Source organism: Erinaceus europaeus, chromosome 15 (genome assembly GCF_950295315.1).
Source record: "Erinaceus europaeus chromosome 15, mEriEur2.1, whole genome shotgun sequence".
Classification (NCBI taxonomy): Eukaryota; Metazoa; Chordata; class Mammalia; order Eulipotyphla; family Erinaceidae; genus Erinaceus; species Erinaceus europaeus.
Window position 1 is genome coordinate 23,102,764 of NC_080176.1, and position 18,597 is coordinate 23,121,360.

At 47.8% G+C, this 18,597-nt stretch overlaps 1 protein-coding gene across 7 annotated transcripts; it reads right to left on the minus strand.

Annotated features, from left to right (window-relative positions):
- Window positions 1-1,106: 1,106 nt before the first annotated feature.
- Window positions 1,107-14,079, minus strand: RBAK (RB associated KRAB zinc finger). Of its 7 annotated transcripts, none has more exons than XM_060173277.1 (7): window positions 13,917-14,079; window positions 11,631-11,676; window positions 7,137-7,236; window positions 6,991-7,037; window positions 6,247-6,373; window positions 5,848-5,943; window positions 1,107-3,090 (listed from the first exon to the last, which is right to left on the minus strand). In XM_060173277.1, the coding sequence occupies exons 5-7, from the start codon at window positions 6,278-6,280 to the stop codon at window positions 1,181-1,183; spliced, it is 2,040 nt and encodes a 679-aa protein (XP_060029260.1). In that variant the 5' UTR covers window positions 6,281-6,373; window positions 6,991-7,037; window positions 7,137-7,236; window positions 11,631-11,676; window positions 13,917-14,079; the 3' UTR covers window positions 1,107-1,180. The 7 variants fall into 7 exon arrangements, with proteins under 7 accessions (XP_060029260.1, XP_060029256.1, XP_060029257.1 ...); XM_060173273.1 differs by lacking the exon at window positions 6,991-7,037 and adding an exon at window positions 12,996-13,151; XM_060173274.1 differs by lacking the exon at window positions 6,991-7,037 and adding an exon at window positions 12,996-13,151 and having other exon boundaries at window positions 11,556-11,676.
- Between the last annotated feature and the right edge of the window lie 4,518 nt (window positions 14,080-18,597).

Genomic DNA, 18,597 nt, shown 5'->3' on the forward strand with positions numbered 1-18,597 from the left:
TATAATTTTATCAAATAAAAGTACAGATAATTAATCTGAAGTACATATTATTGACACACTGAAAATTAAATGTGTTTTGAAATAGTGTTGAGGGCTGGGGAGACAGCACATTGGTTCTGCAAGACTTTCATGCCTGAGGCTCCAAGACCCCAGGTTCAGTCCCCACAGCACTGTGAGCCAGAGCTGAGCAGGGCTCTTTATCTTCCTCTGTATCACTCCCTCTGATTTTTTTTTTTAAAAAAGCAAGATCTGAGTATTTTTTATAGAGTATGAGCAGTACAGCTGTCCACTTTCACTCAAACAGATCTAATTCCAAATTATATGCAGTTTACAAAAATACTATTTTGAAAAATATTTTCTGCTGAACTGCAGCTAGGCATCATAAAAATCATGCTCCACAATTAATGGGGCATTCATTAAAATCCCACCTGCAACTTCCATGAAGGGAAATGGTACGGCTAACTATTCTGTACCTATTAGCCATCCCACCCAGAGTGTTAGTGCATTTTGCCATCACAGCACTCAAATAAGGATATTGTTTTATCACAAACCGTATAAATTCAAACTCACATAGAAATGCATAGAATTACTGCTAGCTTGCATTTTAAAAACACAGTAAAAATTGCCATAAATATACTTAATGCTACTTATTATAATCAATCTTGATGAAATTTTCACTTTATAAAATGAAGGTTTACTTAGAGCTGAGACCATATGTTATTTTTCCTATATGTATTTGCATTCACATCAGAGATATGGCTTTTATAATAATAATTTGCAAGACAATATAGTTTCCACATTCATCACTTCCACTGATTTTTGTCTTGGTATAATTCCCTGACTTATAAATGCAATACCCAGACTAAATATTAAATGTTTGAAGTTTCACTCATGTATACATGAATAAGTGACAATGAGCTGTAGTAGGATCTTGCCGAAGGCTTTGTTTCTTGCATTCTTTGAGATGCTCCTCTGGGAAAATTCAAATCAAATTGAGTCTAATAACATACTTCTTCCTAATCAGAAACAAGATGTTAAGCAAAATAAGATACATATATATATATATATATATATATATATATATATATATATATATATATATATATATATATGTATATATATCCCTATCAGAATTCCTATAATGTTATATTCAGAGGATTTTTTGAAGTGAAATTTGATGTCACAGATTTCCCACACTGAGTACATTCATATTACTTCTCTGATGAATTCTCTGATGGCTGTTGAAGGCTGATCTGTGGTGGAATTTTTTCCCACATTCGTTACATTCATACGGCTTCTCTCCTGAATGAGTTCTGTAATGAACTGTGAGGTAAGACTTCTGAGAAAAGACCTTTCCGCATTCATTACATTCATAGGGTTTCTCTCCTGAATGGCTTCTATAGTGTACAGTGAGGTTGGACATCCGAGAGAAGACCTTTCCACATTTACTGCATTCGTAGGGCTTCTCCCCAGAGTGAATCCTATGATGTATAGTGAGGTAAGACTTCTGAGAAAAGAATTTCCCACATTCATAGCACTCATAGGGTTTCTCACCTGTGTGTACTCGTTGATGTCTAAAGAGTGACGAATTATGAGAAAAGGTCTTACCGCATTCACTACAGCCATAGGGCTTCTCCTCTGAGTGACTCCTATAATGTACGGTATAGTAGGACAACTCAGCAAATGATTTCCCGCATATGTTACATTCATAGGATTTCTCCCCTTGGGGAAGTGGTTGTTGCCCACTAAAGGGTGAATTTTCGAGAAATGTCTTCCCACACTCATTACATTCATAAGGTTTTTCTCCTAAAGAACTTGTGTGGTGGTCAGGGAGATACGAGAACTGAGAGAGCTTTCCACATTCACTGCATTCATGGAGTTTCTCATCTGCGTGCACTTTCCTGTGTCGGGTGAAGGCTGAATTTAGATTGAAGGTTTTGCCACACTGGTTACATTCATAGGGCTTCTCCTCCAAGTGACTTCTGTAATGGATAGTGAGGTAGGACACTCGAGAAAAGAACTTCCCACATTCACTACACTGATAAGGCTTCTCTCCGGTGTGTGTCCTCTGATGAGTGATGAGAGTGGATTTCCTATAGTAGGACTTCCCACACTCCTCACACTGATAAAGCTTCTCCCCTGTGTGTGTTCTCTGATGGTCACTGAGCGCAGACTTGCGGGAAAAGGATTTCCCACATGCATTGCATGGGTAGGGCCTCTCTCCCGAGTGGTTTCTCTGGTGGAGGGTGAGGTGTGTCTTTTGACAGAAGGTCTTCCCACATACACTGCATTCATATGGTTTCTCTCCTGAATGAGTTCTCAGGTGTTGAGTCAGATGCAGCTTCTGACAGAAGGTTTTCCCACACTCATTGCACTTGTAGGGTTTTTCCTCCAAATGAGATCGCCGATGGACAGTCAGGGTGCCCTTCTGGCTGAAGGACTTTCCACACACATTGCACTCATAGGGTTTCTCTCCTGTGTGAGCCCTCTGATGTATGATGAATTTCGACTTTTTGCAGAAGGCTTTTCCACATTCACTACACTCAAAGGGTTTGACTTCTAGTTGAGGTTTCCGGTATACACCAAAATTGGACACCTGGATGAAGTCTGACCCAGCATCACTCCACTCACAGGGCTTCTCACCCTGATAAGGGTTCTTATGAGTAATGAAAACAGCTCTCTTACCTAAGGTGTCTTTGTATTTGTTATAGTCAAAGGACTTCTCTAAAATGTTAATTTTCTGACAAGTACTTTCTTTACTTTGAGAACAGACTTCCCCGTTTTGATCAAATTCATAGTCTTTCTCTCCATACTTCTTCCCACAGTCACTGCATGTCTTGGGTGTCTTTCTTACATAGCTTCCATCACTAATAATCAAGTTTGAAGTCACTTCTAAATCCTTTCCACAAAAGACACAATTATAAGATGCTGTATTTGAAGGAACAAGGTTCGTCCCTACACTGTTAGTTAAGTCAAATGCATCCTCTTTCTCTTCAGCTGTAGTTGTGCTGTGAATGTAACTGGAGTGCCTTGAGTGTTTGTTTTCATTGTCTTGGATTCTCTCTCTCAGGCCATCAACTTTCCAGACTTCTACAAAGAAATAAAAGTAAAATTGTGAATCTCAACACATCAGCTAAAGAGTCAGCATGGTGCTCAAGTGCTCCTCTTCAGTCAGGTTGATTTTGGCTTTAGCATCACACTCCAGAAAAGTTACTTGCATTTGATCCTCCTTCTCCACTGACGTGTCATACAAGATGATAGAGTCACACACCAACACGGGGTGACGGAGGCACATGGAGAGGATGAGGGTGTTACAGGACTCCACAATAGTGGAGAAAGGGAACAAACTTCCAATGAACACAAATAATTTTCTTCTTTACAAATGTGTTATAAAATTCAAAAGGGTCAGGAAATAGTGCTGCTGGTAGAGTGCACACATTATCATGCATGAAAGCTTAGGTTCATACTGGTGGACCAAACATTTGGGGTGAAATGAGTGGTAGAACAGTGCTACAGGTATCTCTTTTCTCTCAATAATTTTCATCCTCTCTCTTTCTCTCTCTCTCTCTCTCTCAATAAATAAACAAATAAATAAATGGAAAAAGAAAGAAGTGGATGCCAAGAGTGGTGGAGCTATTGTGGCACGAAGCCCCAGTAATAACCCAAGTGGCAAAATCAAATCAAATCAATCCGATACGTATGGTAAAGAAGGCGAAACTGAAGCGGACAAAGGCTCTTAAGAGTGTGCTAGATCCAGGCAGAAATAGAACCCAGGGAGTCGGGCGGTGGCACAGCGGGTTAAGCGCACGTGGCATAAAGCGCAAGCACAGGCATAAGGATCCCGGTTGGAGCCCCCGGCTCCCCGCCTGCAGGGGTGTTGCTTTACAAGTGATGAAGCAGGCCTGCAGGTGTCTTTCTGTCCTCCGTCTTCCCCTCCTCTCTCCATTTCTCTCTGTCCTACCCAACAATGACGACAACAATAACAACTACAACAGTAAACCAACAAGGGCAACGAAAGGGAATAAATAAAAATTTTATTTAAAAAAAAAAAAAAAAGAAAGAAAGAAACAGAACCCAGAGCAAATGAACTAAGTGGGAGAATAAAAGCAACTATTGGGTTGCTCAAATAACAAAGGAATTTTTTTTTTAATCCCTATCACATTCCCCCTCAATTTCTGTGTCTACCCAATAAATAAACAGATATATTTTTTCTTTTTTTTTTTAATATTTATTTTATTTATTCCCTTTGTTGCCCTTGTTGTTTTATTGTTGTAGTTATTATTGTTGTTGTCGTTGTTGGCTAGGACAGAGAGAAATGGAGAGAGGAGGGGAAGACAGAGAGGAGGAGAGAAAGACAGACACCTGCAGACCTGCTTCACCGCCTGTGAAGTGACTCCCCTGCAGGTGGGGAGCCAGGGGCTCGAACAGGGATTCTTTTTTTTTTTTTTTTTTTCCCCTCCTCCAGGGTTATTGCTGGGCTTGGTGCCTGCACCATGAATCCACCGCTCCTGGAGGCCATTTTTTTCCCCCTTTTGTTGCCCTTGTTGACGCAATTCGTTGTTGGATAGGACAGAGAGAAATGGAGAGAGGAGGGGAAGACAGTGAAGGGGAGAGAAAGATAGACACCTGCAGACCTGCTTCACCGCCTGTGAAGCGACTCCCCTGCAGGTGGGGAGCCGGGGGCTCGAACCGGGATCCTTACGCCGGTCCCTGCGCTTTGCCGGTCCTTGCGCTTTGCGCCACCTGCGCTTAACCCTCTGCTCTACAGCCCAACTCCCCAGATATATTTTTTATTTATCCTTCCCATAAGTTTTTTAAAAGCTCTAATAACAGCTGCAGAACATACACCAGCACATTCAGTTCCCATGTTAACACTGACTTTTTTTTTTTTTTTTTCCCATTCAGGGTTATCACTGGGGTTCAGTACTGACACTACGAATCCACTGCTCCTGGAAGCCATCTTTTCCATTTTAATTGATAGGACAGAGAGAAATCAAGAGAGGAGGGGAGATATAGAGGAGAGAAAGTGAGACAATTGCAGACCTGCTTTGCTGCATGCCCACTGCAGATGGGGAGCCGGGGACTCAAACCAGGATCCTTACACGGGTCCTTGTGCTTTGGACTATGTACCTGTAACCCGGAACATTACTACTCAGCCCCCAATACTGACTTTTAAACTAGTTTAAGTAGCTACATAGCTCCTTACTGAGCCAAAACCTGTGAAAAAACATTTCCTTTCGCAAGAAAACATACACAGAGACACAGAGTCACTCTCAATGGTCTGGGGCTATTTTTCTTTTTCTTTAGGCTGAGGGAAGGAAACCAAGTACTGCAGTGTCCTCTAATGCAGTGAGGATCAGGCTCAAAACGCAGTGGTGAACGTGGCAAAGCAGCACACTGTCCCAGTGATGAATGACCCTATTTTTCTGAGATTTATTTTAACAAGAGAGAAAAATCAAAGCATCACTCTGGCACCTTCAAAGCAGGGGCTTAAACCTGAGCCCAAGGCAAGGTGGTGGTACATCTGGTTAAGCACACATACTATAGTGCACACGGACCCAGGTTCAAGCCCCTGGTCCCCAGCTGCTGGGGGAAAACTTCACAAGTGGTGAAGCAGGGCTGCAGGTGTCTCTCTCTCTCTCTTTCTCTCTCTTCTCCCCCTCTACCCCCCCCAACTTCTCTCTCTCTATCCAAATGAAAAAATAAAATAAAATAAAATAAAATAAAATAAAATAAAATAAAATAAAACCTGGGGCCTTATGCTTAAAAGGGAAGCACCTCACCCTTCCCCAACCCCCCATGCCACCTCATGGAGTATTTATTAAGGGTAACATCCTATTAACTTACCGGCATGACTCAGAGATGGGGGCTCGCTCTCTGTTTCCCAAGGCTCTTCCCCCTGCTCCAACTTGATGATCACATTTGGCTTGTGTTCGTCACACCCTGCGAGTGAGAAATGGAGATGGCCGTAACCCAGCGGACGGTTGTCAGCATCTCCAAGTCCACCATGTAGCTCCGGAGCTGTGTTTACACATTTTAGCCTCAGGCTGTGTTCATTTTCAAGAGTGCCCCGGATTTCACCTCACCAGACTGAGCACCTGCAGATGACATGCAGATGCTGTAAAATACTCTACCTGGTCCAAAAGGAATTGAAAGGCCTTGTGCTTATTTCTGTGGGCTCAGGGCTAAACTAACGAGGGTGGAAGCACACACGGCACAGGGGCTGAGGAAGCGAGCGGCCCTCACCCACGGCCTCCAGATGGTTGTAGTTTTCCAGCATCACGTCCCTGTACGTCGCCCTCTGCTCACGGTCCAGCTGCTGCCACTCGTCCCGGGTGAAGTCCACGGCCACATCCCTGAATGACACCGGCCCCTGGAATGGCACCGTGATGGGAAGGGGTGAGGAGAAGGTGTGCGGGGGCAAACTGATCAAGTTCACTGGTGCAGGGAGGCGTGAGCGCTGTGTGCTGCTTTGTTCTAGAGGCAGAAGGGAGACAGCCATCTTGGCAATACAAGGATTTCTTCTACAGGGTGGAAACACATGGCTTCTTACGAGTGTCTGTGTGCTCGCTATGGGGGGAAATGTAAGATGCTAGAATGCCACAGAAAATGCTACGGCGCTTTCTAAAATTTAAAGATATTACTATTTTTAAAAGATTATTTATTGGGGGTTGGGCGGTAGTGCAGCGGGTAAGCACAAGGACCGGCGTAAGGATCCCAGTTGGAGCCCCTGGCTCCCCACCTGCTGGGGGTCACTTCACAGGTGGTGAAGTAGGTTTGTAGGTGTCTCTCTCTCCCCCCGTTTTTCCCTTCTTTCTCCATTTCTCTGTCCTATCCAACAATGACAACATCAATAACCATAAACTACAGCAACAATAAAACAAGGGTAACAAAAGGGGGGAAAAAAGCAAATTAAAAAAATAAATAAAAGATTATTTATTAAGGAGATGGGGTGAGAAGGCCATTTGATGCAGGAATCAAACCCAGTACCTCAAGCTTTCAAGTCCAACGCTTTATCTGCTGCACCACCTCCTGGGCTGTACAAGCAGGATTTTGATAAGGCCTGGAAATTCCACTTTGGGCAGATAGGCTCAAAAGAGTTGAAAGCAGGGACTTGGACTGGCGAGACAACTCACATGGACAGTGTGCTGCGCTGCCATGTGCGTGAGCCAGGCTCAATCTGCGCCCATGCTGCTCTGAAGAAGCGTCAGTGCCGTGGCCTGTCAGCATCTCTACCTAAACAACAACGAAACGCAGGGTCTTGGATGCGTTTTCGTCACCCATGTGCATAGCAGCATGTTCACAATAGCTGAAACCCAGCTGTGCGTCCACACAAGGGCAAATGGAGAGACCAGGCGTGGATCGTGCACACGGCGGAGAGCCAGTCAGCCTGTGGCAGGGAAACCCGGCCATGGGCTAGAATGCAGGTGGGCACTGCGCTTAGGGAGGCCATTCACAAAACTACACAGAAGGACTCGAAGGTTCCACTCACACAATGGGCAGAGAGCAGTGGGAAGCAGAGCCCAAGGGGAGACAGTGGGTGCTGCAGGGGGTGGTGGAGCTGGGACCCCATGTGGAATGGCACGTTTCAGCTGAGCGGAAAGAAAAGCCCTCTGTGTGAAGGAGGGCGGCAAATACACTTAATGGCTGGAACTCACTTAGTACCATGGGAAGGGTAGTTAAGACTATAAAGTACTTTATCACAAAAGAACATGAGAAACTGGCAAAGGGAGCTGGATGTGGGTGTTATGGGAAGAGGCAGCTCTGGCCACTCCAAACGCTCAGCCGTATTTTAGAAAGGATGCTGGGCTGGAGAGAAGGCTTGCTGGCTGAGCCTGGGGTCCTGTTAAAGATTAAAAAAACCATGGCCCTGGGGGCTGGGAAGTGACACAGTGGGTTAAGCACACATGGCATGAAGCACAAGGACCCCGGATGGAGCCCCTGGCTCCCCACCTGCAGGGGGATTTGCTTCATAAGCGATGAAGCAGGTCTGCAGGTATCTCTTTCTCTCCCTGTCTTCTCCTCTCTTGCTGGGAAATTGTGCAGATGCAGTCATATCTGCCATGTTGTCCCCTTAGGCTATTGCTAGTTCCCACGAGAGTTGGGACATTCTCGGAGCGCCTGTTCCGCCATGTTGTGCCCTCAGGGAATTGTCTATTTCCCCCGCAATAGTTGCAGTGCTTTGGCTACTCCTCCTCCTTCCCATTCTCACGAGAGTTATTACCCTACCCTGGAGTGCTATGGTCACTCCTCCCCCTTCCCATTCTTGCGAGAGCTACTCCCATAAAAGCCCTTCTTCTTCCGCACCTCGCTCTCTTGCCGGCCCTTCACTTCGGTGATTAGACGCAGGGAAGGTTGCTGCGCGAGGCGGCCATTTTTGCTACCTCCACGTGGCCCAACCTGCTTCTCTCTCACCCAACTCTGAGGTGCCAGCGCAAATAAAGATTTGTGTTCCCTCTTCGCTCCGGATCTCCTCTCTCTCTTCTCCGTGGCGCAGCTCAACACTCTCTCGGTTTCTCTGTCCTATCCAACAACAACAACAACAAACAATAACAACAAGGGCAACAAATGGAAGGAGTGGCCTCCAGGAACAGTGGATTCATAATGTGGGCACCGAGCCCCAGTGACAACCCTGGAGGGAAAACATAAATGTGTATAGCCCTGGAGTGTGCTCTGCTGCTGTGGTCACTCTCTCACTGAGTCTCTATCTCCCCATCTCTATTAAAAAGTGGTCTGGAGTGGTAAAACCAATCGTGTTCAAGGCCTTGGATCCAGAAAATAAGAAAAAATGAATCAGGGGGCTGGATAGTGGCGCACCTGGTTGAGTGCATGTATTACAATGCACAAAGACCCGGGTTCAAGCCCTTGGTCGCCACCTGCAGGGGGAAAACTTTATGAGTGGTAAAGCAGGGCTGCAGGTGTGTCTTTCCGTCTCTCTCCCTCTCTATCACCCCCTTCTTGATTTCTGGCTGTCCTATCCAATAAAGATAATAATAAAAAAAGAAACATTCATAGACACTAAAAAAAATAAAAATAAAAAATTCATCAGTAAAACACAAGAAAATAGCAAGGACTTGCTCAGTACACACGTCCACCCACCTAGTACTCACAAGGGCGATGCTGACAGGGTACCGAGCCCTGATCCAGCGGCAGGGCCCAGGGCAGAGGTGCTGACAGAGCAGCAGTGACCCCCCCACGCTGGTGCTGACAATCCGAGGCAGATGCCCCGGAGCGTCGAGGCAGGCCTGCCAAGGCCACTACACAAACACGTCCAGACAACAGCAGCCCTGGGGGGTTCTCAGGCCACAAGGGAGAGAAGCAGCAATGGGAAGCGGAGAGATAGGGGCAGGGAGATACCTGCAGCGCTTCTTCACCGCTTGTGAAGCTTCCCCTCTGCAGATGGGAACCGCGGGCTTGAACCCGGGTCCTTGCACATTGGAACATGTGCACTTAACCAGGAGTGCCATCAGCCAGCCCCTCAAATGTATCTTGAAAAATAACTGTTTCATGTGAATGGTAGAGGCGGACACCTCACTACATGAATGTGTGTATACACACACACACACACACAGGAAACTGTTAAGAGTTTGTCTCATCTGTACATAGACATGTTCGTATCTCCGCCTCACACAGGCGCACACACACGTATGCGTGCAGATCAAAAGTCTTTTCTAGTGTTATTATTGTTGCTTCAGCCCCAGAGCAGGGGAGAGGCCACTTGCTGGAGAAACACCAGCACGTCAACAACATCAGGACTGAGACAAAATGCTCATCAGCTCCACTAGAGGGAGCAAAGAGGGACTCGGGAATCCGGAAAGAAAAAGCAATGTGCAAGGACGTGGGTTCGAGCCCCTGGTCCCCACCTGCAGGGGGAATCTTTGAGAGTGGTGAAGTAGGGCTGCGGTGTCTCTGTCTCTCTTCCTCTCTATCACCCCTTCCCTCTCCATTTCTGGTAGTCTCTATCGAATAAGGAAAATTTATAAAAAATCAAAAAATCGGGAGTCAGGCGGTAGTGCAGCGGGTTAAGCTGGTCCTTGCGCTTTGCACCACAGGCACTCAACCCGCTATGCTACCGCCTGATGGCCATAAATATTTTTAAAAAGTTAAAAAGATGGGGGTTGGGCAGTAGTGCAACGGGTTAAGCGCACATGGCACAAGGCCAAGGACCAGGGTAAGGATCCCAGTTCGAGCTCCGAGTTCCCTGCCTGCAGGGGGGGTCGCTTCACGGGCGGTGAAGCAGGTCTGCAGGTGTCTTTCTCTCCCCGTCTTCCCCTCCTCTCTCCATTTCTCTCTGTCCTGTCCAATGACAGCAGCGATAATAATAACAACAAGGGCAACAAAACGGAAGGGGTGGCCTCCAGGAGCAGTGGGCTCAGTGCAAGCACCGAGGCCCTAGAGGCAAAATAAAAAAGAGTAAGAAAGGGTAGCTCAAGTGGACATGCAGTGGACTGGACGGACAGAAGTGGAAATGCTCTGAACGAGAGAGACACAAACTCTACCACTGGAAACTCGACAGCCCTCCGGAGAGACAGAGAAGCCAAACTGAACAAATGGAACAGGACTCCTCGCTCCTGGCTGACAGACGTGAAAGCAGAAAAACACTAATGACCCTCGACTGCCTTATACAGGTGTGGTGCCAATTGAAGAGTTTTTTCCTAAATGTAATCAAGGGGATGCTAGAGTTCATAGGGAGGAAAAGGCAAATAGGAAGCAGCTGGGAACATCTCTTTAAAGGGGGGCAGGGTGGGGAGGAGTGTGTCTGTGGGTGCCTCTGGGGGGTACCACACGTGCAGGCCCGGTGCTCCTGGGCCACTTTCTCAGTCAGACAGAGAGACAGGAGACACACACAGTCCAATCGCTTAAAGGCACGCACACAGGGAGATAAAGCAAGAGCCAGGAGTCGGGCAGTAGCGCAGCAGGTTAAGCGCATGTGGCGTGAAGCGCAAGGACTAGCAAAAGGATCCCGGTTCAAGCCCCCGGCTCCCCACCTGCAGGGGAGTCATTTCACACGCCGTGAAGCAGGTCTGCAGGTGTCTATTTCTGTCCCCCTCTCTGTCTTCCCCTCCTCTCTCCATTTCTCTCTGTCCTATCCAACAATGATAACATCAATAACAACAACAACTACAACAATAAAAAAAGCAAGGGCAACACAAGGAAAAATAAATAAAATAATGATAATAATAAAAGCCAGAGCCAGCGTGTCCTTCTGGCTGTCAAGGTCACATTCAAGGTCCCATTGGTACAAGGCCAAAGCTCTATCCACTGCACTACCTCCCGAGTCATACTGATGAGGTGTTTGAACACCTCAACCTTCTCCCTTCCCACCGTAATATCTTCGTTTCATTTATTTATAGTTTTTTTTTGGGGGGGTAGAGACAGAGATAAGTTGAGAGGGGAAGCAGAGTGGCAGAGAGACACCTGTAGCCCTGCTTCACAGCTGGTGAAGCTTCTCCCCTGCAAGTGGGGACTGGTGGCTTGAACCTGGGTCCCTGCGCATGATAATGTGGGCATTCTCCCTAGAGTGCCACCACCTGGCCCCCATTCCCATTATTTACTATCAACTCTTGTAAGCCGTGAATCCTAAAATGCAGAGCCAAACCAGGAGGCGTGTCCACGACAGGGAGACTCACCTGAGATCCATTCATCTTCCGCTACTGTTCTGCGAAGCGTCCAAACCTGACAGGGAGGAGGAATGGAAGCCGTGAGCGGCCTGGCCTAGGTCCTCCTCCTCCTCCAGCATGTTCCAGGACCTGCACCCTCCCTCCCATCCCAGAGTCCTTTACTTCAGTGCAGTACACCAACTCCAGTCCAAGTTCTGCTCTGTGTTTTCCCTTCTGTTCTTATTTGTCAACTTCTATTAGTGAGATCATCCCATATTCATCCTTCTCTTTCTGGCTTAACTCACTTCACATGATTCCTTCAAACTCCATCCAAGATAAGGTCAAGAAGGTGAAATCACCACTTTTAACAGCTGATTTGTATTACATTGTATATATAGACTAGTTTTCACAGCCACTCATCCGTTGCTGGCCACCTGAGTTGCTTCCAGGTTTTGGCTATTATAAAATGTGCTACTATCAACAGAAAATTTTTTGGATGGGTGTGTTTGGTTCCTTGGGATATATCCCCAGGACACGAATTGCAGGGTCACAGGGCAGGTCCATTTCTAGCCTTCTGAGGGTTCTCCAGACTGCTCTCCACAGGGGTTGGACCAACTGACATTCCCACCAGCAGTGCAGGAGGGTTCCTTTTCCTTTGTCCCCACAACCTCTCCAGCATTTGTTGCTGCTACATTTTCTGATGTGTGACATTCTCACAGGACTGAAGTGGTAGCTCACTGTTGTCTTTATTTGCCACTTTTTAAAAAAGTAATCAATTAATTAGATACAACAGAGAGAAACCGAGAAACGAAAGGGGAGAGAAGGGAGTTATGTGGTAGCGTAGAGTGCACGTGGCGCAAAGTGCAAGGACCTTTGTAAAGATCCCGGTTCGAGCCCCTGGCTCTCCACCTGCAGGGGAGTCATAGGTGGTGAAGCAGGTCTGCAGGTGTCTATCTTTCTCTCCTCCCTTTCTGTCTTCCCCTTCTCTCTCCATTTCTCTCTGTCCTGACAACCCAACAATGACATCAATAACAATAATAACTACAACAATAAAACAACAAGGGCAACAAAAGGGAATCAATAAATAGATAATTAAAAAAAAAGAAAGGGGAGAAAAAAAGGGAGGGAGAGAGAGAGAGAGACAGATAGGGGCCGTGGACCTTGCCTGTGGTAATGTGTGAACTCTACTGTGCGTGCCACCTCCCGGCCACCAGCTCACTTGCTCTTACAGAATCATCAGGCTGTGACAGTGAGGTGAGAGCAGGTGCAGGGAGCAGGCTAGGGCCTCTCTCTCTCTCTCTCTCTCCACATTGTGCAACTCAAGTCTGCTGTTCTGATTTTTGTGCAGCCTGGCGTCTCTGCAAACATCCCGTCAAGATTTCACCAGCACAGCACCTGAGCTTCCTCTGACGTCACAGCAGCTCCCCTGTGGGGCTGGGGCTGGGACCTGGGCCACTGTTCTACACTGTGAGTTCTCTCTTGGGGCTCCTCGATTCTTTTCATTCACTGGACAAGGTGGCAGTTGCAGGAGTGAGCTTTTTCCTAGAAAAACTGCAAAGAGACGGGCACTTGCGTCCTATTGTCCGTCCCACATAAAGACCTAGAGACCCTGACAGCAGGCAACCAGGGCCCAGCCCCCTCCACTCTGGGTGCAGGAGATACCCCTGCAGACGCTGCCAGCCGACACCACCTGAGTCCCTAAGGAAACACTGAGGTCTGAGCAGGACGGTGACTGATGTGCCAGTCTGGAGAGGTGGGAGCGGTGCAGGGAGGGAGGACAGGGGTCTCCAGTCCAGGTGGGTAACCCTGTGGGGGCTCTGAAAATCACGAACCCTAGTTCCCATAGGGCCCCCTCAGAGTCTCAGGACAACAGGGCACCCCCATATGGTCACCCAGAATGCATACTCCCAGTTCTCAAACCCCCCCCCCCAGCACCTCCTGTCCCCGTGAAGAGCCTCGAGCCCAAAAAAACCTTGCATCCCAGGATGGGGGGGGGGGTCCATATGTATATCAAAAAGTCGTGTAGGTTTGAGCAGCAATGTCATTGTCCTCCTGTACCCCGAGTCTCCGTGGGCCCCAGAAACCGTGCACCCCGAGTCTCCATGGACTCCCAGAAACCGTGCACCCCAGTCCCTACGACCCCCCCGGAGCAGCCCCGCCCCCCTCTGTCCTGTGGGCCCCGAACCCGGGAAGGGTCACCCGCCCACCCCTGAGGCCCCGGGGTGCTGGGTCGGAGGCACCCGGGGGCCCCTGCGCCTCCCCAGAGGCCTGCGGGCCCCACCGGCCTCGCCGCTCACGATCGGAGCCCGCTCGCACCTGCGCCGGCCCGGCCGAGCCCTCGCCCGCAGCCCCGCGCCGCCGCCGTCTGTCCCGCAGCCCCGGGTCCCAGCGCCAGAGGCCACGGCTGCGAGCAGCTCGAGCGCCGACCTAGGACGGCACGAAGCACTGCCGCGCCGACACACAGCACCTGCGCCGCCACTCGCTGGCCACCGCGCGTGCGCAACGCTCACCGAAAGCCCTCCGCCAGGGCCCGCCCTCAACCCCAGCGGAACACGCCGCCAGACTACACTTCCCAGAAAGACGCGCGCCGCCCTGGGAATGTGGGGACCCTGCTTGGAGGCTGATGGTTCTGGGCAAGGGCACAGTCTGCAGTCTGTGCTTCCTTCCAAGCACCCAGGTTCAAGTCCCCAGTCCCCACAAGTGGGAGAGAGCAAGCTTCATAAATGGTAAAGCAGGGGTGCAGGTGTGTCTCTCCCTCTTTTGTTTTTTTTCACAGAGATAACCTTTTATTTTATTTTATTTTATTTTATTTATTCCCTTTTGTTGCCCTTGTTGTTTTATTGTTGTAGTTATTATTGTTGTTGTTTTCGTTGTTGGATAGGACAGAGAGAAACGGAGAGAGGAGGGGAAGACAGAGAGGGGGAGAGAAAGATAGACACCTGCAGACCTGCTTCACCGCCTGTGAAGCGACTCCCCTGCAGGTGGGGAGCCGGGGTTCGAACCGGGATCCTTATGCCGGTCCTTGTGCTTTGCGCCACCTGCGCTTAACCTGCTGCGCTACAGCCCGACTCCCCTTTTTTTTTTTAACATTTTTAAACTTACTTTCCTTTTTTAAAAAATATTTATTTATTCCCTTTTTTTTGCCCTTGTTTTATTGTAGTTATTGTTGTTGTTACTGATGTCGTCGTTGTTAGATAGCACAGAGAGAAGTGGGGAGAGGAGAGGAGGGCAGAGGGGGAGAGAAAGACAGACACCTGCCGACCTGCTTCACCGACCTGCTTCACCGCTTGTGAAGCGACTCCCCTGCAGGTGGTGAGTCTCTCTTTGCATAACCATTATGCTATCTACCCCTGCCCTAAACTTACTTTCTTATAACCACATATTTTTTTATTTTTAATTTATGGTACAGAGAGACACCAGAGCATTGCTCAGCTCTCTTTTTGCATTTTTAAAAAAATATTTATTATTGGGACTGGGTTATGGCTCACCTGGTTGAGCGCATATGTTACAATGTGCAAGGACCCAGTTTCAAGTCCCCGGTCCTCACCTGCAGGAGGAAAGCGTCACGAGTGGTGAAGTAGTACTGCAGGTGTCTCTGTTTCTCCTTCTGTATCTCCCCACTCCCTCTAGATTTCCTTCTATCTCTATTTAATAAATAAAAATAAATATTAAAAAATATTTTTATTATCTTTATTTATTGGATAGAGACAGTCAGAAATTGAGAGGGAAGGGAGAGAGAGAGAGGGTGAGAGGCAGAAAGACACATGCAGCCTTTCTTCACCACTTGTGAAGCTTTTCCCCCTGCAGGTGGGGACTGGGAGCTTGAACCTGAGTCCTTGCGCATTGTAACGTGTGCACTCAAACAGCTGTCCCCAAAATTTTATTATCTTTATTTATTTGATAGAGACAGACAGAAATTAAGAGGGAAGGGGGGTAGAGAAAAAGAGAGACACCTGCAGCACTACTTCACTCTTGAAGCTTTCCCTCTGCAGGTGAGGACCGGGGACTGGAAACTGGGTCCCTGCACATTGTAACATATGCGCTCAACCAGGTGCATCACTGCCCAGCCCCTGGCTCTCTCTCGGTATATCTCTTTTTTCTCTCTGCTATTTTTTTTCTTTATTCCCTTTTGTTGCCCTTATTTTTTTGTTGTTGTTGTTGTAGTTATTATTGTTGTTGTTATTGATATTGTCGTTGTTGGATAGGACAGAGAGAAATGGAAAGGAGGGGAAGAAAGAGAGGGGAGAGAAAGACACCTGCAGACCTGCTTCACCACCTGTAAAGTGACTCCCCTGCAGGTGGGGAGCCGGGGACTTGAACTGGGATCCTTGCACCGGTCCTTGCACTTTGCGCCACGTGCGCTTAACCCGCTGCGCTACCGCCCGGCTCCCTCTCTCTCTGCTTTTACACCAGCTTGTCATGCTTTAGATATGGTAGATCTTGTCTGGTGAGTAGCTCACTTAGATACCGTGCTGCTTTGCTGCTGTGTGTTCAACCCAGAGTCGAGCCCAGCCCCCACGGCGCTGACAGAAGCTTCAATACTGTGATCACATTCCTTCTTTCTCTTTCTTTGTACCTTTTCTTTTTTTTCATATGAGAGGACATAGAGAAATTGAGCAGGAAGGGGAATAGAGAGGGAGAGAAAGACACCTGCAGCCCTTTTTCACTGCTCTTGACGCTTCCCCCCCGAAGGTGGAGACCTCGTTGCGCTTAACAACGTGTGCACTCAACCAGGTGCACCACTGCCCAGCGCGTGGTCTCTTTCCCCTCTTCTTCTCTGCCTCTCTCTGAAAAGCCAACGAGGTCCAGTGTCTTTCCCCAGAGATAACCCATTAAGGAGACAAATAGGGAGTTGGGCGGTAGCGCAGCAGGTTAAGCGCATATGGCCCAAAGCGTTAAGGACCCCGGTTTGAGCCCCCGGCTCCCCACCTGCAGGGGAGTCGCTTCACAGGTGGTGAAGCAGGTCTGCAAGTGTCTATCTTTCTCTCCCCCTCTCTGTCTTTTCCTCCTCTCTCCATTTCTCTCTGTCCTATCCAATGACAGCAACAACAACAACAATAATAATGATAATAATGATAACCACAACAATGATGGAACAACAAGGGCAACAAAAGGGGAACAAATAGTCTCAAGGAGCAGTGCAGGCACCAAGCCCCGGCAATAACCCTGGAGGTAAAAAAAAAAAAAAAAGAGATAAATAGGGGGGGCCCAGTGGCAGCCTACCCGGTTGAGGGCTCATGTTACCGTGCACAAGGACCCAAGTTCAAGTCACCAGTCCCCACCTGCCGCGGCAAAGCCTCACAAGTGGTGTTGCAGATCTGCATGTGTCTTTCCTTCTGTTTTGTTTCTTTTCTTCCTTTTTTTTTTTTTTTCTTTACCAGAACACTGCTCAGCTCTGGCTTATAGTGGTGCAGGGGATTGAACCTGGGACTTCGGAGCCTCAGGCATGGGAGTCTCTTTGCATAACCGTTATGCTATCTACCCTATGCCCTCTCTCTCCCTCTCCCTCTCTATGGTTTTTGAAGTCATTTATCTTTTAAAATATTATTTATTTATGATTGGATACACACAGAGAGAAATGGAAAGGGGAGGAGGAGATAGAGTGGGAAAGAGACAGAGAGACATCTGCAGCCCTGCTTCACCACTTAGGAAGCTTTCCCCTTGCAGGTGGGTTGAACCAGGGGGTTGAACCTGGGTCCTTGTGCACTGCAGTGTGAGAGCTTAACCAGGTGTGCCACCACCTGGCCCCTATCTTTCTATTTCCCTCTCAATTTCTGTCTCCAAAACAAAACAGAAAGAGGAAAAAAAAAGTAGAATGAAGAAGAAAGACAGAGAATAGATGGGGAAAGTCTTCAACATGGCATCAGATCTTTCCAGGTGCCAAAGGTGAAAGGTCCAGCCAGCCTCGTGCCCCTGTGATAGCTGGTGGCCCCAGCTCCTCCCTGGATGTGAGGGTCACTGTGCTGGAATCTGAGGGCTGGGTGGTCACCCCAAAAAGAAATATATGTAAATCCATGTAAAAATAAAAATATGGGGGGGTTGGGCAGTGGCACAATGGGTTAAGCACACATGGCACGAAGCACAAGGACCGGTGTCAGGATCCCTGTTCAAGGCCCTGGCTACCCACCTGCGGGGGGGGAGGTCGCTTCAGGGGACAGTGAAGCAAGTCTGCAGGTGTCTATCTTTCTCTCCCTCTCTCTGTCTTCCCCTCCTCTCTCAAGTTCTCTCTGTCCTATCCAACAACAATGACAGCAATAACAGTAATAACAACAATGATAAAAAAACAAGGGCAACAAAAGGGAAAAAAAATATCCTCCAGGAACAGTGGATTCATAGTGCAGGCACCAAGTCCAAGTGATAACCTTGGAGGAAAAAAGAAGAAGAAAGGGACACATGGCTTTTGGGAGCAGTGGAGTCAAGGAGGCACCAAGCCCCCGCAATAGCCCTGGTGGCAAAAACCAAACAAAAATAAAGACATTCCTTAGGGTATAAATTTTTTTTTCAGGAATAGCTTTTTTTTATTAAGATATTTAAATATTTATTTATTCCCTTTTGTTGCCCTTGTTTTATTGCTGTAGTTATTGTTGTTGTTACTGATAGGGTGGGTAGGTAGGTGGGGAGAATACAGGTCCATGAAAAATGATGAATGAAATGGGGGTTGTATTGTTAAATGGGAATCTGGGGAATGTTATGCATGTAAAAAAAAAAAAGAAGTAGAAACGCAAAGCAGAAATTGACTGAGTTTGGAGTATGGCACCAAAGTAAGAAAGCAGAAGTACACTAGAGTTTGCAGTGAGTACCCTCCCTAACACTTCCTCTCCACTATTCGAAGCTTTGGGTCCATGATTGCTCAACAATTTGTTTGGCTTTGTATGTTAACTCTCTTTCAGTCATCAGGTTCCAGATGCCACCAGGATGCCAGGCCAGGCTTCCCTGGACTGAAGACCCCACCAATGTCTCCTAGAGCTCAGCTTCCCCAGAGACCCACCTTACTAGG